We start from the raw sequence: 22,420 nt of genomic DNA, 5'->3' as shown, positions 1-22,420 counted from the left end.
ATAGCAATTGGGCAAAAATACATGTATAAAGGTAGGCCTATCATTTACAAACAGCCCTCAAATTTTACCGTGGGTGCCCATCCCCACTGCCGTAATGCCCTCAAAATATGTCCTTCACCCAAGGCAGTCACTTGCCGTGCCCTCTAATGAAGTTGCCGTCGGTGCCCCAGCCCTGCCCCTTCATTATAAAATCATCTATCAGACTGTTTGTGTGTTTTGTTCACTTTGCCTTGGTGCCCTTCTCAAATTTTCAACAGTTGCCATGATGCCCTTTTGAAATATTACAAACTGTCGTGCTGCCTTGCCTTTTCAGTGAAAATCCAAGGCAATTATCAACTTGCCCTAAAAAAAGTTGCCATGCCCCTTCAGATCCTTAATTCGAGGGCTGTTTACAAAATTATCTATCTTGAAAAGTATTGATGCTATAATTTGGTATCATTTTAAAGCTTGTTGTCTAGTGCTCACATTTATATTCAAAGCATGAAATGTCAAAAATGTCACTTGTTCCTGGATTGTCAGAGAGGGTCACATATCCACTAGCCCATTCATCTTTGACATGTTTATGTTTTATGTGTGTAGATGTGTCATTCTGACAATTTATTTAATTTTGTTTCTATTTCTTCAGCAATACACAATGTCTTCTCTGAAGCAATTATCGGGAGAAACTGTCAGGCTTATTACCAGTTCACAGGTGAGTATCTGTATACTACATGTATAAGTACAAGAGAAAAACTCAATTCTTCAGTATTACTGATGTTGTGTTATGATAGCAAATTGGAAATTTACACAAAATTTAAAGGATTATGCAGGAAAAGAAACATTTTTTTTGCAAATGATTGAATTCTTTTTGAAACAAACTTTTCTAAAAACATGTCAGTACTATGAGAGAGATTGTTGATTACATTTGCAATTTCAGTCCCCTCACTTGGTCTCAAATACTGCCAATACCACTGATATGAAGTAAAAGCTTTATTAGTGGACTGAAGATATGGAACGATATGCACCAAATTGGATTACATCATCCAAAGATATTGGCCCATTCAAATGCATAATTGCGTATACATCATCCTGGAAACCACCCTAATTTCCTAATTTGCATAATTATGTACATGTATGCAAACTTCGTATTGCAGAATGATGCATTTGGAATTGCCCATATTTCTTTGTTTCTGTTATATTTTGATGTTTTTTTTAAAAATATATGATGGCACTAAAATATTTGTTTACTGTACATGTTTCATGCAGGTAATAACCTCTGTCTACAGTGTTGTAAAAGAATTGGTGGAAAATTCACTGGATGCTAATGCTGATAACATTGATGTCAAACTGGTAAGCAGGTTTTATCATTATGCTTACCATCAAAGCAAGTTGTTATCACTATCAGACAACACACCAGTGTCAACTGCAGACGACAAGTACCAAAATTTCTTTACAAATTCAACAATTTCATAATTGTTCAGTTTCATGATTGACCATATTTGGAATCAGCTTGAAAATTACATTAAAATGAGTACAAACAAGCCCAGTATTGGTTCAGTGGTTCTTGAGATAGCTCTTGATATTTTGAGAAAATATCTCAAAAGTTATGTTGAAGCATATAATAGCCAGCATGCAGCTAGCATTGAAATGAGGTAGTTTCATACCATGTATTATTTTCCATTTCATACATGAGATTGTAACAGACATACATGTACCCCAATGGAGGCAAATAATTTATCCGTTGAATGGGCTATTTAAGTTGAATTCCATACACCCCCTATGGAAGACAAGACCTTATTCTCCCACACAGGGGATATGGATTTCAAGAAGAGGTAACCCCATTTGAAATTCACACTCCTAGTGTGTAAGATTAAAGACATGTCTGCTATAGAGATGTTTAGTTTTGATTTCAACTGGAATAACCAAGGTGTACAGTCAGTCTACTCTGAAGTACAAAGTACCGACGCGGGTGCGCACATTGTGCCGACTTTGCATGCATACCTGCAGCAGGGACGCAGCACTGCGCACTGTTTACACATTGTATACGCACACGTTGTCACTTTGTACTTCAGAGTGGACAAACTGTATGTGCTATGTTATTTGTATGCACTTAGAGTGTTCTTGCATTCAAGCAACAAATTATCACTCATTGTAAATGGAATCCAATAAGAATTTGAAAAGTTGCTTTTCTTTGCAGGAAAACTTTGGCTTTGACAAAATTGAAGTACGAGACAACGGTGACGGCATCACAACAGAAAATGCACTCTACATGGCGCAGAAGCATTACACATCCAAGATCAGTGATCATGGTGACCTAGAGGCGTTAGCAACATACGGTTTCCGTGGTGAAGCTCTAGGGTCATTGTGTGCTGTGTCCAATGTTTCCATAGTGACAAAGACAAAAGAAGATGCAGTTAGTAATTTGTACACCCTGGATCATCATGGGATGATAGCAAGCACAAAACCATCTCATATGGGCAATGGTAAGCCCCTTATTTATTCACATGGGTATTTGGGCATGGTTTTGGCGACATATGCTGTTGATCTTAGGGGTAAAAAAAATGAAATTCTTAATCCCGAGTCATAATGCGACTTGCCTCAGTGTTAGTTGTGCAAATCATATTCATAAAATCAAGAAATTATATTCTAAACATGTCAAAATTAATAATGTTGTCAAGTGGAAAAATCTATTTCCTTCATCTTGCTTGTCAGAACCCTGTAGCTGAAATAGTGTCAAAATTGAACTACATGTACAATAAACATTGCAACCATGATCTGCTCCCTATCTGGATAATTAGCAGTATTCTTTTTGTCCACAAGCATTTCAATTTTAATTTCCCTTCGGAACTCTCGCCGTCATGCACTTGAGTGTAGCGTCTTGCCGTTTGAGCAAACTTGGCAAAATTTCAGATGCATTTAAACATTCCATTTTCATTGTTTTCTGTCAGGTACAACTGTGACTGCCACCAATCTCTTCAAGAACATTCCAGTTCGCAGACAGTACTATAGCAACACGAAACGATGTCGTGAAGAGCTGAAGAAAGTTGAAGATCTGCTGATGTCCTACGGCGCCATCAGACATGACATCAGAGTATCCTTGAGTCATAATAAGAAACCAGTTTGGCAGAAGAACAAGACATCAAGTCAGAGGAATGCCTTATTGAATACATGGGGTGGAAGTGTTATGAAACAGATGACACATACTCAGAAAACAGATCCAGCAACACAGGTATGTTGAGTTGAAAAAGTGTAGAATATCAATCACACCTTCTTACTGCACTCTTACCATACATGCAACCATTCAGTTCCATACGCACCCATCCTGTTGTACTCTATTGCCTCAAAGAACAGAGACAAAAAACATTGAAATTAAAGGAATTCAACAAGTGTTTATTTAAGACAGAAATTTGTAACTTGTAAGATAGCAGATGTTCAGAAGTAATCAGGGCTGCAATTTCACTGAGCTAGAATCGTGAGAATCAGATCTGGCCAATTGGTTTGATTCTAAATTGATTTTCATAAAATGTGATGTGCGATCAAGCAAAATGAGTCTGATATCAATCAAAATCAAATTTCAGTTTTTAATTTCATAAAATGAGCCATTCTCAGAGCTTTATTTTGCTGAAAACCCCATCGTAATTAGACTTACGGTTCCAGAGATGTAGCCATTTTAGTATTGCTCAGAACAATAAAATACAAAGGAAGTTGAATACTATTATTGGCTATATCACAAAATCAATATTCCTGACATTTTGCTTGATCACATCACAAATTGTACCCATTCTGCAAACAATAAGTTATAACGACCAGTTCACTATAGATTCTTACCACATTAGTTTGTGAGAATTTATTCTTGATGAATGCAACGTCTGAAAGAATTGAGCGCTTGGTAACTGCTGATTTCTTCTAATCAAATGTTGTTTATTTTCTTTTATTTTTAAGGTCACCATAGAGGCTTACCTGCCTAAGTTGGATTCTGACCATCAACTGACCAGTCGTTCTGTAGCTGACCGCTGCTGGATAAGTGTTAACAAAAGGCCTGTCACATTGAAAGAAATTGAAAAGGTTGGAACACAAGAACTTCTAAAAAAAATTATTTAAAAAAATGAAAGAAAAATTTGTTTGATTAAATGTTATTTCAGAAAGTGGTACTGTCACAGTGATTATATCCAGAAGTTGCACTGAGAAATACTATATAGAATATGATTGAATGAAATGTTTACATTTCACTATAGGGTATTCTAAAGAAATCTCAAACTTTTTCTCACAGACAGTGAAGCAGTACTACTCTGGTACAACTAAGCAGGATACCAGTTCACTCCGCCATCTTGTCATGTATGTGGATATCACCATGCCAACACATCTTGTTGATGTCAACTTGGAACCCAATAAAACGAGAGTGCTGCTGCAAAACTCGGTAAGAATCTAGTTCTTTAATGAAACACTGGACTGGCTATTATACCAGACGTACTGAACTTTTTGATAGTTACAATGTGTGTTGCTTATGAAATGGGATTGAGTTTGTATATCTTATAGCAATTAAGAAGATGAATGACATATTAGATGTCATATTCAAGTGGCAAAAAGATGTATCTCCATTATCTGCTATGTCGGATTAACTGTAATACTAAAGTATGGCGCATATACTCGTGCACTCGTACAGAGTATGTACTATGCATTGAGTAAACCCATGCATGTCACAGACATTGATACACACAGCAGCTACTGGAGATACATCTTTGTGCTTCTCTGAGTCACAGTAGAAGTTCTCCATGGTAATGTTGAGACAGATCAACCAGCTACATGTAGCAGAAAATGGCATTGACCTTGTTCTCAAATGGATGTTGTAAAGAATTGTCCAAAATAAATTATGGATGGTTTCAAAGCCCAACCACCAGTTTCTGTTGTTTGAAATGACAGAACACAGTTAAACTGCCAATTCTACCAGGATACCAGCGGTGGGCTTTTGAAACCATCCCTTATTTAATACCAGAATTATTCAATGAAGACAGGATTTAAAATGTGAAAATTGTTGCACCCAAGTCAGATACAGGGACTATTGATGTAGGTTCACAGAATTGGGCTATTCCAGTTGAAAGCCATACACCCCTATGGAAGACTTGGCCTTAATCGTTCACACAAATAGGCGACCTGGACGGGCGATTTATTTTAAATCTATACCCCCTGTGTTTGAGATTAAGGTTGTGTCTTTCATAGGGGGTTTATGGATGTGGAATAGCCAATTACAGCATTTTAAAGCCAAAATGGAAGTCAAAATTAACATTTAACATAAAATATAGATGTCACAACAATACTGCAATGCATATAATGCATTCAAACAGTGAATGAAATTGATTAAGATTAAATTTGGTTTCTTTTGCAGGATGCCATTCTGTCATTATTGACTGATATGTTGCAAGATCTATATGGACCCCTGCATGGCAAGCAAAGCACAGACAAAGTTGAATCCATCTCATCAACAGAAACAAGAGCTGATAACACAGAACGAGAAGATCTCGACAGGAGTTCAGAGTCTGTTGATAATGAACCACATGTTGATCAGCAGAAAAATGATCAAAGAACACAACCAGAACATCATTCACTTCAGTTCAAACTTGTATTAGAGGGCCATAATGAAGATAAGAAAGACTTTTGTCTTGGAGAAAATAACTCAAAAGAAGATGGATCCATATTTGAGCTACCAAGTCATAACACTTCAGTTTCAAGAAGTGATGTGGGATTAACTGATTCAGAAGCAGTCTCAGGACAACAAGCTTCTGATCATGCACAAACTGATACTGGAGATGCTAGTACCAACGATTTTACCGATTTGAAAAGTTGTGAGTTGATTCCATCTACTCAGCCGGAATTCAATTTGATGGATTCAAGTCTTGATATTTTTTGTGACACTGCCACTGAAACAAATGAACCTATCATTGGTAGGACTGATGACGATGTGACCAATCAGCCAGCCGTTAGAAATGCGTTTTATAGTTCAAATCAGACAAATATAAGCGAGTCCAAAGAATCAAGTGTCACCGGTGATATGACCAGCATAGACTGGAGTAAAGGAGTTGGTCTTAAAAATAGCCTTGGTTGTCCAATTCAACCATCGGTCCTTCTGGTTCCCGGAAAAGGCCTTAGAGAAAAACAAAACATTGTATCAAGCACAACCAATTTCAGTAGTATTACAGGTAACCACATAGGTAATGTCAGCAACTCATCATCCAATCAGAAGGCAGAAAATCAACTTGTAGCCAATGACAATTCAGTAAGAAATTCATCAACCAATCACAACTTAGCAGAAGAACTTTCAACTCATCTAACTTCAGAGAACAAATTGCAATCTAATATCTCCTCAGATAAAGATGTTGTAACTAGTCAGACTACAGAAATAGAGCTATGCACTGCTATGTTTGAGCAGGAAGCTGCTGATGGAGGGCCAGATCAGACCAAGAGTCCAGGGAGGACAAGAAGACCATTGGAAGAAATGAGTGGGCAGACAACTCTATATGATATCATTGAGTCTACAGCAGTCAAAAGACCAGTAGAAGCATTTGCATTCTTCTCAAGACAATTTAGAGCTGCAAGTAAGTACATGTTCTCTTTTAATTAGAAATAAATAATTTATGTGAGATTGTTGATAAGTTTTCTTCAGCTTCAAAGAATGTTTGATTCAAGTGGACCCTAAGATGTTCGAAATATCTTACGAAAAATCCATAATAGCAATATGAAAGTAACACAAGATCTTATTTAAAGGCCAGCTTGTTGACCAGGCAAACTTGTTGGGGAAGTTGTAACACAATATAAACCTACCACACTGCAAGGAATCTAAATCCTGATGATCTCATGCAGTGGGACTTTGCACATGAAATTTTGCAAAATGTCAACACTGCCTGCACCTGAAGGTCACCTTAATCAATTTGCATTGTGGGATATGGTGCAGTCAATCCCATGTCTAGCCTCTCTAGTCTGTCCTCGTAAAACTAATACCACTGGATTGAAATGGACTGGACATAAACTGGTAAATTTCAAGATATTTGGGCTAGCCTTTAAGAGATTCTAAAAACAAATCCTACACTTGTCCAATAAAGAGGTTCTTTAAAATGCACATGGACATTTCCATTAAAAAAAAATGACTACTGGTAAAAATATAACAAGAAACTGTTAAAAAGGCTAACAAATTGGATGTGAAGTTTAATATCATGTGCTCTGTCTCATTAGACTGAAACTGCTGTTCCTTATCTAATTCAGACCCTAATCTCATTATAGTGGTATCTTCTCACTCTTTCACATACATGTATGCATGTTTTATGTACATAAATACAATGTGAACATGTGATGAACATTTTGTAACATGTAAAGTTGATGAGACTGTTGTATTTTTAATATTTCAAACATTCTTGATTGAATTACTCTTGTCTTTCAGTTGTGAAGGAAAACCCTAATCTTGATTTTGCTGCTGTGAATTCGGTGTTAGAGAAGAAATGGGAGGAGTTATCAGAAGATGTGAAGAGAGAATACCAGAAGAAAGGACAGAGAGACATAATGAGGTAATAATTATAGAGTTGGAATTTCTGAAGTCTCACATATGGATGCAATCTGGACTTTACACATTGGCTCAGTATGACCTATAAAATGGAAAAAAAACCGAAAGTGCTTATTTCATAGCAATAAATGGAAATACCAAGAGGAAAAATGGTCAGAACTTTCTGAGAAAAGTTCAAGAACTGTAATTTAGTATAAAAAAAAGTTGACATCTCTTGTTCCAAGAAAAGGAATAATAAACGATCATCAGTAATCTTATATTTCGATGTATTTTATCTTCTTCAGATACCATGAACAAGTAAAGAATGTGAAACAGACTAACTGTGATCGACCTGGAGTTTTACAATTGCCTCCAAAGAAAAAGAAGAAGCTGGAAAAGGTTGGTAATGTACAGGGGAAAGAAGAACCATGTATCGCAAACTAGCACAATTAAACATTAAATTACAATGGAAACATAACATACAGATGAACCAGAGAAAAAAAACTCTGGCCATACCTGCTTCTGCGGGGACTTGAACCCCAGACCTTCTGCCTGTGGGGCAGATGCTCTAACCACTGAGCTACACAGACTGTCCCTTATAAACAGGGCTCAAGTCTGGTACTTATAGATAATGAGCTGCTCATTAAGAGTGCTATAGCTAAAATAATAATTTCTCGATCATGAGAGCTCAATAGGCACGCAATGACAATTGCGTTGGCGTACAACGCCTACCACACACGTTTTGGGTAGCGCTGCATTTCCTGTGCGTGCACAATCGATCGCGCTATCGTGTAATTCCACTAAACTTGCGACATTACGCAGTGCACGTAGTACATTCATACTCTCATGATCGAGAAATTATTATTTTATCTATAGTGTGCAATGCATGGTTAGTGCTCTTGTCATCCAATCAACTTTGTGGAAGTCCCGTACCCCCTGCCAGGCCATTAGCATAGGCGTGAACCTTGAGTTCTTTTCTTGTTTATTCCAGCTGGCCAACCAGAATTTAATAGATGAGATGTTATCCTCACAAGGGTGTAAATTATCCAAGAAAAAGAAGAATAAGTCAGCCAAAGCAGCAGCAGTCAAAGAGGTGACAGTGAGATTCAGTGTACTTGGATTAGGAGAAGACCAGAAAAAATGCACAGAAGACAGGTATGCACCTGCAGACAAAATAACTAATTCTTAATCATGAGGGCCAATTAGGATACGCACAGGTGTTTGCAACAAGCGTATTACGCAAAGCCACACGCTTACGGCGCAAGCACATCTTTTGAGAATTGGCCAATCTCGGTCTTTGGTCGCGCAATTGTGTTGTTCCACGAAAAGTATGCTGACGCAACAATACGCAGAAGGTACATTCTCTCATGATCGAGAATTAGGTATTTTGTCTATTGTATTGATTAGTATGTGACACAAGCAAAATAAGTCATTTGTTAGGTAGAGTTTATTTGCCATATTTCAGAGCTTTATTTCGCTGAAAACCTCATCACAATAATATTGTTCCAGAGATGGTCAATTTAGTGATGCATAGAACAATAAAATGCAAAGGTAGTTGAATACTAGGCCAAAAAAAATTAATTGTTTGGTTGCCCTCCCGAGACAAAAATTTGGAGGGTCAGTAGGTCAATGGCACAGACCGGTAGGTCCATGGACTCTTCCTTGATTTTTCCTCCATTTTGAAAAGGCTGGTATTGACAAATGCTTGATCATTTTATGGGAAAAAAATTGTGTGTTTTTGAACTGGATTTAAATGGAAATACTTCTTGTTTTCAATCAAATATGCATTTAATAAATAAAATGAGTGAATAACAAATATAAAAGTCCTTAATTCTGTCCAAATTTAAGGTTTCTTCTAAAAATGTGAAAAAAAAAAAAAAAAACGACCCAAGATTTCCAATTTTTTGGGTCGGTCGGTTGAGGGCAACCAAACATTTTTTAGCCCTATTATCGGGTATATCTCATAATCAGTATGAGCAACAATGACTCATTTAGCTTGATCACATCACTTATTTACATCTGTGGGGAATGGAGTTGGGTGTAAAGGGAACACAAATTATTTTACTCTCACTCAGTATGAATCATCATGAGTGGGTGTCTTCAAAATTTTGCCCACTATCGTCGCCCCAGACTTCAGTGGAGAAATTGCTCCTGCAAGGAAAAAAATACACAAGATGCGGTTAGTTGCTTACAGTGAAATACATCTACCTTCATGTGGTGATGCTATCCAGGGCTGCATGGAGTCGCTTTGAAATGAACCCAGAATGCGAAAGCCGACTAGTCACATCTTCAAAACTGAGGACTCTGTGTCATAATCCAACTAAAATGCAATGACTACTCCTTTATGTCCTCTAAATACATGCTATTTTGCAGAGTAGATCATAAGAGCAGAGGCCGAAAGAGTGCAGAGCCAAACAGGACTCTCGCTGTTGGACTTTACAGCACTACAGTCAGTCTACTCTGAAGTACAAAGTACCGACGCGAACGCACACATTGTGCCGACTTTGAAGGCTGCAGCATAGACGTAGTACTACGCACTGTTAACACGTTGGACTTTACAGCACTACAGTCAGTCTACTCTGAAGTACAAAGTACCGACGCAAACGCACACACTGTGCCGACTTTGAAGGCTGCAGCATAGACGTAGTACTACGCACTGTTCACGCGTTGTATACGCGCGTTGTCACTTTGGACTTCAGAGTGGACAAACTGTAGCATTAGTGCAGTTGGTGCTCAAAGACTCCTGACATATATGAACAAACCTATGTCTTGCCCATCAAACCTGCAGAAACAATTTAACAAAGTTGGTGATATGCAAGAATTATTGTCTCGCCTGAATGTTCAGGGAGAGACTTAGTAATCACTATGGTGTGTGTGTGTCCGTGTGTGGGGGGGGGGTGTGTGTGCGTTCGGAAAAAGCTTGTGAACGCGTTATCTTGAGAACCGTAAGTGCTATGATGATGAAACTTTATAGGGGGTAGCATGACCAAAGGGTGTCGACCTGATTAGATTTTGAGCGCAAAATATGGTAATTAAGTACCTAATTTGCATAATTTATGCGTAATAAGCAAAATACCTTGTGAACAGATTATCTGGAGATCCGTAAGGGCTACAGTGACGTAACTTGGTGGGGAAGAGCGTGCCCAGATGTTCTCGACCTGATTAGATTTTCAGCGCAAAATATGCTAATTAAGTACCTAATTTGCATAATTTATGCGTATTTGATGCGTATCAAGCAAAAAAAACCTTGTGAACAGCTTATCTGGAGATTCGTATGGGGTACAGTGGACGTAACTTGGTGGGGAGTAAGCGTGGCCAGATGTTCTCGACCTGATTAGATTTTCAGCGCAAAATATGCTAATTAAGTACCTAATTTGCATAATTTATGCGTATTTGATGCGTAGCAAGCAAAAAACCCTTGTGAACAGCTTATCTGGAGATCCGTATGGGGTACAGTGGACGTAACTTGGTGAGGAGTAAGCGGGGCCAGAGGTTCTCGACCTGATTAGATTTTGAGCGTAAAATATGGTAATTAAGTACCTAATTTGCATAATATATGCGTAATAAGCAAAATACCTTGTGAACAGATTATCTGGAGATCCGTATGGGGTACAGTGATGTAACTTGGTGGGGAGTTGCGTGGCCAGAGGTACTCGACCTGATTAGATTTTCATGAGGTCAAAGGTCACATACAAGGTCAAAGGTCAACTGAGGAGGTCACCAAATCTTTTAATAATTAATTTTCAACTGTGCATCACATATCCCAATAACAGCTTGATCGGTCATGTAATTAAGGAAATATGACGACTTTAAGATAGTCGCTTTCTTTGTAAAGTATAGCAAAGTACAGGCTGTGACAAATTGCCTTTTTTCAGGTTGCCCGGTCGGGCAAGCTTAGTCTAAAAAGTACTTGCCCGAACTTGCCCAAATAATTTTGCCTTATGATGGTACAATTTTGGCCTACAATAAAGTTAAAACGTAATTTAAAATAATTTGTACTCACCATCACTAAATATTTATCCATTCTTTTACTTGAAAATATCAATTAGCCCAAAGCTTAAAAACTTGTACTTAAGCACACAGCGACAGTGAGCAGCGCGCTATTATTAACATAGTAGTATCAATTATTACACGTATATCAATACAGTATGTATTGGAATCGCTACACTGTGTTTCACGTTGCTAAACGATCATCAGGCGAATGACTACAAACTACGGAGGTTTTTTCTTCTTCCTGGCAGTGTTGCCATGTCGACATTTGCTTATGAATTCAGTCCGGTTGTTTAACGATCTGTTTGGATCGGCTTTTTTTATTATTAAGGATTGCCAATTTCTCTTGAGGCATAGATTGCACATACCCGTTTTGCGCCTAAAAGTATTTGATTTGAGGATGGTTTCCCAGGATATATCATATTTAACATTATTGTCTTTCAGACTCCAAATGTGTTTAGATAATTCGGTTTCGTTCTTGTATTTTTTGTGGGTAAACGACTTAACATGGTTATTATACCTTTCCTTGAATTTGCCACCAGCAAGGCCTACATAGGTTTTACAACCCTTACTGGAGCTGACGTTAGCTTGATACACAAGTATCAATTACATATGCAAATGAGTACCACAAAAGCATTGTACAAGACGCAACATGTCTTAAGTAAGAATCTAGGCCAATGACACAAAAGGTCGCTTGTACCATAGACTCTGAAGATGTATGCATACACGTGTGACTCTGTTGACATTGACATAAAAGATTAAATTTTCAAGCTTTAAGATTTTTCGCAATTATTAAAATTCTTGCATCTTTGTTTTATAAAAATGTCGAAAATAAATATTGAAAAAGTTATTCATTTATTATTTTGTTGTTTCATGTACTGCTTTTTTCTAACTTTATTTTCGTATTTCATGATTTGTATAAATATTTTTCGCCCCACAAAAGGTACTGAAAAAAACACCAACCCCAAAACAACCCAAATCCCAATAATGATTATATTTAGGAATTATGAATATTATTTACAATTCACTAAAATTTCCGGGATGAAATGAAGATGGTTAGATGGGAATAGAGTGTGCATGAATGATTCCTTCTATGAAAATAAAATCAGCACGAAATATGCAACCTGAAAATTTAGCAGTGAAAATGTAAATGCAAGCCACGTGGCCGTGGATGAACTGACCTAGACCGGTTTACACGTGTTCTGAAACTTCTGTTGTGTTGGTCGCATGCGCAGTACTAACAATCTAATGACTTCCGGGATGCATTTGATCGAGCTATTGTTTACATTTTACGAAACAGGTGACTGAATTTAATGCTAGGAAGACCGATGGGTGGTTTGTTGTGAAATGTATAAACTTCGAACACATGTTATATGATTATTTACGGCCCAAAGTAGGAGAAAAAGGTCAGGAAATGTTGATGATAAAGTGGTGATTTGTGAATAATAATGTGTGTACTTTGACAAATGATAAATAGGCCTACTGCTACTCATGATTTAAGCTTGCCCGATCGGGCAGAGCTTCTGTAAATAACAGTTGCCCGAACAAAAAAGTGGTTGCCCCGGGCAATCGGGCAAGCAATTTGTCGCAGCCTGGCAAAGTAGCACTTTCAATGAGTGATAACTCGTTAAGGAAGCATCTTTCTGTTTTGATTTATTTGATGAAATAGTTCTTTGGTATTGCCAAATTTGATTTTTCAGCGCAACATACTCTATCCAATTTCGTGAGGTCAAAGGTCACATACAAGGTCAAAGGTCAACTGAGGTCACCAAATCTTTTAATAATTAATTTTCAACTGTGCATCACATATCCCAATAACAGCTTGATCGGTCATGTAATTAAGGAAATATGACAACTTTAAGATAGTCGCTTTCCATGTAAAGTATAGCAAAGTAGCACTTTCAATGAGTGATAACTCGTTAAGGAAGCATCTTTCTGTTTTGATTTATTACTTTGATGAAATAGTTCTTTGGTTTTGCCAAATGTTTGGAAGGTCATTACGGGGTCATCCGAGGTCACTCAGGGGTCATCTGAGGTCAAGTTATTAAAAACTCGTATGGGCATGAAACTTGATGGGTACAGTCAACATTTCAAGGCAAATTTTGGAAGTTCATTTTGGGGTCACCAGGGGTCATCTGAGGTCAAATTAGTAAAAACTGTCGTATGGGCATGAAACTTGGTGGGAACAGTCATCATTTAAAGCCAAATTTTTGGAAGGTCATTTTGGGGTCACCAAGGGTCATCTGAGGTCAAATTAGTAAAAACTGTCGTATGGACATGAAACTTGGTGGGTACAGTCAACATTTCAAGCCAAATTTTTGGAAGGTCATTTCGGGGTCATCTGAGGTCCAATTAGTAAAAACTGTTGGATGGACATGAAACTTGGTGGGTACAGTTAACATTTAAAGCCAAATTTTTGGAAGGTCATTTTGAGGTTAACAGGGTCATCTGAGGTCAAATTAGTAAAACTGTCGGATGGGCATGAAACTTGGTGGGTACAGTCAACGTTTAAAGCCAAATTTTGGGAAGGTCATTTCGGGGTTACCAGGGGTCATCTGAGGTCAAATTAGTAAGAACTGTCGTATGGTCATGCAACTTGGTGGGTACAGTCAACATTTAAAACCAAATATTTGGAAGGTAATTTCGAGTCACCAGGGGTCATCTGAGGACAAATTAGTAAAAACTCGTATGGGCATGAAACTTGATGGGTACAGTCAACATTTAAAGCCAAATTTTTGGAAGGTCATTTCGAGGCCACCAGGGTCATCTGAGGTCAAATTAGTAAAAACTGTCGTATGGGCATGAAACTTAGCACGAGGGGTACAGTCAACATTTAGAGCCAAAATTTTAGAAGGTCATTTCAGGGCCACCAGGGTCATCTGAGGTCATATTAGTAAAAACTGTTGCATGGGCATGAAACTTGGTGGGTACAGTTACCATCGGCCAGATAATCGTGCCCAGCCGATAACCGCCAAATTCATTTACCTCTCTACCAACAGTTATCGCAAAAGCAGGCGGTCACAAAAGCAGGCGAGACTCGTGGTTCGAGAACCGCCTTGTATGAGAAAGACATGGCTAAGCAGCGAAAATTTGTCAAGGACACTATGGAGAATGCTTGACTCTCTTACAATACTCTTGTACCGGACCAGTTGAGGCTGACAGACAATACCACATCAGCCTGCGAAATAGCAGAGGTAAAACTCTGTTTGCACCAACTACCAAGTTTGACACCTGAAAAAAAGATCATAGCTTACAATCGCAAGAGCAAGCTTTACATGAGGGGACAAATGGCCAGAGCTGCAGGACTAGATGTATCCTGTCCTGGACATGAGGGGTGTACTGCTACTATGTCTTATTGTAAAATTTGTTCGGCTTATATAAGGCGGAAATTATTCGGCTTTTGTTACTGCGTGAGTCAATAAAGTCCCAACTCACGCTCTCGTAAATTCACATAAGCGTGCGATAGCAACGCACAATAAGCGCAAGCACTGTGCCCAATACTGTGCACGCCATTTTATATCACTACACGTTGTTATTAGTCTTATTTTTTCCGCCTTATATAAACCGAACAAACTTTATGGGGATGATAAGTGTGATGGCAGAAAACTTACTGAACAGCTCATCAGTGGAGGTGAACTGTTACTGGTGGACAAGATAATGGCCGATGGCAGGATGGCCAATGGCTTCTCTGAAATAAATGCGCCAACATGGCATTAAACCTAAGCATTTTTTGGATACCGTGCATCTCAACCGATCTGTGGTCAGTGCCATTTCACACTTGCCAATTCGCCCTAAAAGTGACCACACACAATGGACATTGCTGCACACCAAAAAGTTAACTGGCCGACAGCATGGCGAGCTGAGCAAGAAGTTCATAAAGCCTAAGCAGTGGAAGGTAGCCTTAACAAGCTGACAAAGCATGCTGCTAAAGCAATCCCAGCATAGTGAAGTGTTACCAAGGGAAGAAAAGCTTATGTAAAAAACATTCACTCGTATGTGATGTCGTGCATACAGGATATGAATACCTTCCAAAGTTTGCTCGTGGTACTTTAAAATTTTGTAGAGATGATTCTAATTTGCTTTCTATTTCACTGCAGAAGAGGATCGGGAAAGAGGCACTCCAAAGGACTCATTTTGGATTCACAACACACAAGCCGAAGAAACCAATCATTTCTTCAGCACCACAAACCCTAGTACCCCATGAAATGCTCACAAAATTGGGCTGGGCGGGATCACAGTGCCATTTACATGTTGAATACCGTATTCGTTCCAATAAGCGCCCATGCCCCAATAAGCGCCCATGCCCCAATAAGCGCCCACCCAGGGTATTTTCAATTTGCTAAAGGGTACCATTAATGTTGAAGTGACAGATAGATGTCGATACAGTGAAATAGCTGCAGGCCTACCGGTACAAGTCCTGTGTAAACTTGCAATACATTTTCTGCATCAGAAAAGCTATTAGAACGTCTCAGGACCCTTCTATAACATACATAAATTTGTCTCTAATAAATGCCCGTTACGAAAAAATTAGGTAAACAAGGTAAAAAATAAGCGCCTACCCAAAATGACTTTGTTAAGCGCCCTGGGCGCTTATTGGAATGAATACGGCAATTGTGTTGGAGATTCCATAGTAAGCAAGACAAGTGCATGTGGAGTGCCTCTATCTGCAAAATATACTCACCTTGAATCAAATGAGCCAGAATTATTTCAAAAATATTGCACAAACTAGCTTTAAGTTGCCTTCCTGCCAGGCTGAGATATCATTGCCAAGACAGAGTACATAATGAGAGTTACTGCATCAAGGGATGGTTAAATCATAGCCATATGGACCCCCTCCCCTTAAGATCAAGTTTGAAATAATTTTACATAATTTGGGTACAATTTTGAAGTTTTCATCACAATTAGAGTCAAACTGAGCTCAATGTTGCAATGAATTGTGTGAAGTAAACCCCAAAAACATACCACACCATTGAATGTGTAGTCACTAAGTGAGAAAAATGTCACCAAATTAACATGTCTAAGTGGTAGTTTAATTATCTTATGAACTGATTTTCAGTAACTCCAAAACTATATTTGTAATAAAGGGTTCAAGTTCCAAGTTCCCCCCTAACACTTTTAGAATAATTCAAATTTTTTTTATCAAAGTAACAAAATAATTATAAAGACATTTGTAGCCTATTTTGTACTGGCCTGGTCCAATTCACAATGTCACACATTGTTGTGTTCAGTCACAATGACTCATTATGTAAGAAAAGATCTTTGAAAGTTGCACTTTGGTCCATTGAAATCTCTCACAAATCATACAGAGAATGTTATGCATGCTAATGGGAGAGTTGAATGGACAAGAGTGCAACTTTCAAAATTGCATCTCTTCGTACTTGGTGAACTATTGTGACGGAAAGTCTGCCATTGTAAATTGGACCAGGTGTGTGAAACAAAATAGCCTATCAATATCTTTTATAATGTTTATTTTGTCAAAAACTATCAATTTATTTCGAAAAGTCTTAGAAGGAACTTGGAACTTGTGAACCCTTTTAGTATGCCTATATCACTTTTTTCCACAGGTTTGGTGTTGAAAACAAGTGGAGGTTAATTGGTCAAATATCATCCAATAATCTATGGCTTGCAGTGAAAGAACATCAGTTATTGATTTTAAATCAGTACAGGTACAACATACTTTTAATTTATTATTATTAATATTAATATTTGAAATAAACCACAAGAACTATCTAATATACCGTTCAAACAAAATAAGATAACCATTTAAGTGAAGTAGATTTTTGTAGGGCCTATCAAATGGAAATTGGACCAACATGTACTCTACCTGATTTGCTTATATTTTACCACTACAGCAATTGTATCTGGTTACAAAAAAGTGATCAATTGCTAACTATAGCTTTATTTTTGGCTGCTTGAGTTAACTGAGTCACATTTGTGACGAGAACACACTGATGTGCGTGTATGGGGGGTGCTATTCTCACACTGTGACACAAGCAAACCTGTACCAGGACCAAAATGATTAACAGTTTATAGAATGATTGCAAAATGAAGATCTGTTGAAGTTCAAGTCCATTAACATGCAGCTACATTTGATACTAACTTATCTTCACATAAATGTTGTTTTTAGGATAGAAGAGGCCCTGTTATATACTCGCCTTATGGCTACCCACATACTGCCAGTAGAATGCTGTGAAATTCCTGTCTTGCTGAATAAAAGGTAGGTTTATCTTTGAAATATACTGGTACCAATCTAAAAAAAAACTAAATTCAACACTCTATAGACCATTTTCATATTTCCCCATAATATGATTTGTGATAAGTCTTTAAGATCATGAAACTAAGTCACACATCAAGGGCTCGGCGTAACACTGCCGTATCTCCATTTTCAGCGAAAATGAGATTTTGGTACAAAAGTTTTCAGAAAACTGGGCATTCCAATGAAGGCAAAGACCCATGTCCATATCCAACTCCAATAAAGCCATAGATACCAGTGAAACATGGCCTTATATACAATTCAAACCGGCAGTGGTGGAGCCTATCATTGTGTATGTTTCAAATATACACAGTTATGAGTTCCATGACAAGTGCACTCCGTGCATAATATACACATAGTCCATCTACTCGCCACCTTAACTGAAACTCATTAAAAAATATCAAGCATTTGAAGTAGCATGACATATGGTCAATTCTGGAGAAAAGCATTGCAGGTTGTTCAAAGAATAATAATAAGTACTCTTTCTTATATATCCAATGTTACCAGTAATCTACCAATATTTTTAGGAGTAAATCAAACCAAATGGATCATACATCTTTCAACTTGTTTGTTTCCTCTGCAGTATGTTAGGTGGCGATGAGAACTGGGTGTCATTGTTGAGTCTACAGAGTATAGTCACACCCCCTGATCCAGACAGGTATTTTGTTGATGAACGGCTCAAATCTAATGGATTCCACATCAAACAAACCACAGGTAACAAAATTGTGTAAAACTTTAAATAACAGAAACTATTTGCCATTTCTGACATTATTATGGTGTTTGTGAGAATGATATTCAGGACAGGCAGACATGTATATTGGCAATTGATTTAAAAAAATAGATTTGTGTTAAACATGAATCAGCACAGCCCAATGATCTCATGTTATGTCAATAGCAGACAGATCTTCTTCAAGTCACACATGCATAGACAAGTGCAAGTAGACAAGCTCTTTCAAAGATTTTAACTTTGTGGAGCCATGCATTGTGACAAATCTTCAATTTCCAGAAGGCTGCCCATGATAGGTACCTACGCTTTTTTATGTCACCATTCTGAAGATTTTATCATTACTTGAAGGAATATAACAAATAACTGAAGGATATTGAAAAAAAAGGCAAAATATCTAATTCTCGATCATGGGATTGAGAGGATATTGATACCTTCTGCGTCAGCGTACATTTTGTGCAACCTACATGACCGAACTTTAACCTTGCCTAGCGACGACCATATTCAAAAACCGTGATTGGTCAGTTTTTAAAAGCTGTGTTTGTGTCATAATTGCGTGGTTTTTGTGTATCTGCGTAAACAAGTTGGGTCTCATGATCGAAAATTAGATATTTTTCCAATAAGCGCCAATGTAGAGTTGATTCTTGTATACTGCGCCAATAAAGTATCCTTACACTTGGGAAAAATAATCACAATTTCCAAACTGAACAATATTGGAGTAAATTTGGTTTTTTAATAGATGCACTATCAGATCCTGCACACATTATGATACCACATTGAATCCAATGTGACTTGAGAAGTAAAGTTACAAGCATTTGATTAGACGAAGGTCCAGTTTCAAAAGTGACAAACTGGCCTATTCAAAACTCCACAGACCATAAATCTGGTTTGAGAGTGGTGAATGGCTAATTTATGCGTTTGGCTTTAATTTAAAACAAAAGGAACAAAAGAAAACTGAAACCAAAGAACTGACAAATAAAATGAAAGTTATGAAAAGTACAGAGAAGTAAAAACTGAAATAAAAACTGCTTTAAATAACGTTTCATTGAAGAAACTGTGTTGTCTCTTTGTTGCGCTTGTTAGAATCTTTTTGCACCTTGTAGGCCAGTTTGTCACTTTTAAAACTGGACCTTCGTCTATTCAATTGCTTGTAACTTTACTTCTTGAAGTCACATTGGATTCAATGTGGTGTCATAATGTGCAGGATTAGATAGTGCATCTATTAAAAAACAAATTTACCCCAATATTGTTCAGTTTTGAAATTGTGATTATTTTTCCAAGTGTAAGGATACTTTATTGGCGCAGTATATTTACATGGATATATTTATGCTCTGCTTTCTCATTATCACAGATCCAGAAACTAGCGATGTGAGGATACAGTTGATTGCCATGGCAACTTGTATACCATATTATGGGATACATGACTTGAAAGAAATCTTGGACTTGATAACACAGGGCGGCAATAGTCTTGCTAAATGTCGAGCTCTTAAAACATCCAACTACCTCCAGGTAATGCATTTTTCTTGATTTCTTTGAATTGTTTGTAAGCATAGAGCTGGCCTATGATAAGACTCCTAGTTTGACTTTATCCAGGCCTCAAAATAAGGTAGACTCTTGGGTCAAATGCATAGAAAGCTACAACAGTATGCAGTAATCACTACCCTCAATGCTAATTGCAAAGTTCTACATACCAGTACTTCAAGTGAAGCAAGTAACCTGCTTCCACAGAATTAACGTAAAGTCGCAAGTTGTCAGTATCGAGACCTGGCTGCTAAATTGATGTTCTTTATTTGACGCACACCTGTACAAGCCAGTAGTATGTCTCTGTGAATGGAGCATTCTGCAAACCAGTAGTATGTCCTTTATGAATGGGGCACAATGGATATTCACAAAGGACATACTACTGGCTTGTACATGTGCAGGTCAAACAAAGAATCTTCAATTCAACGATCAGAAGGTCTTGAAACTACCAACTTCCAACCTTATGCTCATTTCGTGGGAGCAGGTCACATATCTGATTTACACAATGATATCTAATACCGAGCCATCTGCAAGCACTATTCACTGTTCCATTCTTTAAAATGACCCAGCCATGATGATGTTGCCTGTCAGCACATACATAGTAATTTGATAAAGTTTCCCCATGAATGAAACTTCTCCACAGCCGAACAATGAATAGCCCCCTCTGTTGATAAGGCATCAGGAAAAATGTGCAACTGACTCTGACTTGATACAAAAGTCAGTATGCCAACTAGTCAACATTTCACTTGTTTCTATTCTCCCAAATGTTGCAATGGATCTGTCGTAGCTGCTTTGGTGTAATTTGATGCCATTTGTGCAGATTTTACCTCAAACATACGCAAATTTAACCAAAATCACTCCTTGGCTTTCTACAAGTTCCAATTCTACACAGAATCTGGCCTTCATACTATAAAAATGCTCAAAAAGGGCAAATCCATCATATTTTTCTGCTCTTGACGATACTTTTGGCTTTGGTTGTGATCACAATGATGATTGCAGCCCTCAAAATAAGCCAGCAATTTTATTGGTCCTCCACGTCTTTCTTGTAAAGTTAATGTAGGCACATTGTGAACAAAAACTACAAGAAATCTAGGGCCATTCACATTAAGGGCATTTGGGCCCGCAGCCCAAGGGCCCACCTTTCGAGGCCTGGCTATTGTAAATCCAAAGTATGCTTTTGCTTCAAGTTTGTAATCCTCTACTGCATTCTTTTCCAGGGTGAAGCAATGCGAATGGCAAGAAACCTGTCTGCCGATTTAACAGAAGAGGAGATTTATGAGATTATATCACGTATGGAGAAGTATTTGCTACCAAGACAACAGGAGTGTTTACATGGGAAACCATTTATTGAAGTTTTATATGATATGAACCAAAATGATTTGGATTCGTTGGAGGTAACATGATGATGATGTTAAGCAATTTGTGCGCCTTTTATTTGTTACCTAGCGGACATTTTATACTTCAAAGAATTGGCATTGATTAGTGAATCATTGAAACCTGTTGCTTGAAAAACGACATGCGCGCTGTGTATTACACCATAATGTGCAATCCAATTACTCGTTAGATGATATACGCACATCCATGTTATTGGTATCTATCAATAACCTCTGCGTATGACGTAGCAAGTGATTATGTAGTACAGTGACTTCTGTGTGCGCACATCCTATGTGACAGAATAGTTTGTACTTGCGCAACTACTACCATATTTGCACATTCATTACGCGATGCTGTATTTGGTCATTAGAGGTAAGCCTGTTCAATTTTTTGAAGGGCAAAATCAAATCTTGTTGTTTTGTATAGTGAAGAGTTGAAAAGTAACAGTTATGCATTTGGTTTAATAACTTTGCGTGTTGGGTACTACTAGTATTGCAAAAAATCTAAACATTTTGCTTTGAACCTCAGAATATCCTTCTGGGCTTACCCTTTCAGATATTCCTCAGTTCCAAATTTGGAATGTTTAGATTTTTTTCAATACCTTTTAAACAACTCATGTGCAGTTATCAACCTCTAAATCTAATCATGTTTAAATTTATGAATAATTGAACACCTTTGTGTTTAAAAAACATCATGCTCAAATTTTATGAAATAATTTAGGTGCGTTTTCATTGTAAAAATGTCTTTCATTGTAAAAATGTCTTTTATGAGTTTGGAGATAGTGGTCACTTCACTATTGACCTTTACCCTATCTATCTTCACTATTGACCTTTACCCTATCTATGACCACTGACCTAAGGTTAGGTCCTAATTTGCAGTGAATTGAAAATAGTGTCACGATAATTTAGACCATAATGACACTGCACACACCGGAAATTGGTTTTACCAGTTTAAGCTTCTGGACAAAAAACGCACCTGTGTTATGGTATTCAATTGTATGGTTCCCTAAGGCCAACAAAAATTGATCCTCGACTACCTTGTGAAAGATGGG

The 22,420-nt window shown here is 37.7% G+C and overlaps 1 protein-coding gene and 1 non-coding gene across 2 annotated transcripts; one reads left to right on the top strand and one right to left on the bottom strand.

The window, feature by feature from the left end:
* The first annotated feature begins 562 nt into the window (after nucleotides 1–562).
* Nucleotides 563–21,944, top strand: LOC140151096 (PMS1 protein homolog 1-like). The gene is made up of 15 exons (XM_072173311.1): nucleotides 563–691; nucleotides 1,246–1,329; nucleotides 2,177–2,462; nucleotides 2,928–3,208; nucleotides 3,922–4,044; nucleotides 4,250–4,396; nucleotides 5,363–6,569; nucleotides 7,409–7,532; nucleotides 7,813–7,906; nucleotides 8,499–8,662; nucleotides 17,062–17,163; nucleotides 17,625–17,714; nucleotides 18,334–18,464; nucleotides 19,826–19,983; nucleotides 21,213–21,944. Exons 1-15 carry the CDS (start codon nucleotides 563–565, stop codon nucleotides 21,396–21,398), a joined length of 3,306 nt encoding a protein of 1,101 aa, XP_072029412.1. The 3' UTR covers nucleotides 21,399–21,944.
* Nucleotides 8,025–8,093, bottom strand: Trnav-cac (transfer RNA valine (anticodon CAC)). Its single transcript has one exon. It is a non-coding gene; the product is annotated as a tRNA-Val (tRNA).
* Nucleotides 21,945–22,420: the final 476 nt, after the last annotated feature.

Source organism: Amphiura filiformis, chromosome 4, assembly GCF_039555335.1.
Source record: "Amphiura filiformis chromosome 4, Afil_fr2py, whole genome shotgun sequence".
Lineage (NCBI taxonomy): Eukaryota > Metazoa > Echinodermata > Ophiuroidea > Amphilepidida > Amphiuridae > Amphiura > Amphiura filiformis.
Note: the sequence above shows the minus strand (reverse complement) of the source record. Positions and strands in the feature narration are given on the sequence as shown.

Coding starts and splice junctions, on each gene's coding strand:
- LOC140151096 (XM_072173311.1), top strand. CDS start 563: ATGTTTTATGTGTGTAGATGTGTCATTCTGACAATTTATTTAATTTTG. Junction 3,209..3,921: donor AAACAGATCCAGCAACACAG/GTATGTTGAGTT, acceptor TTTATTTTTAAG/GTCACCATAGAGGCTTACCT. Junction 7,907..8,498: donor AAAAGAAGAAGCTGGAAAAG/GTTGGTAATGTA, acceptor TGTTTATTCCAG/CTGGCCAACCAGAATTTAAT.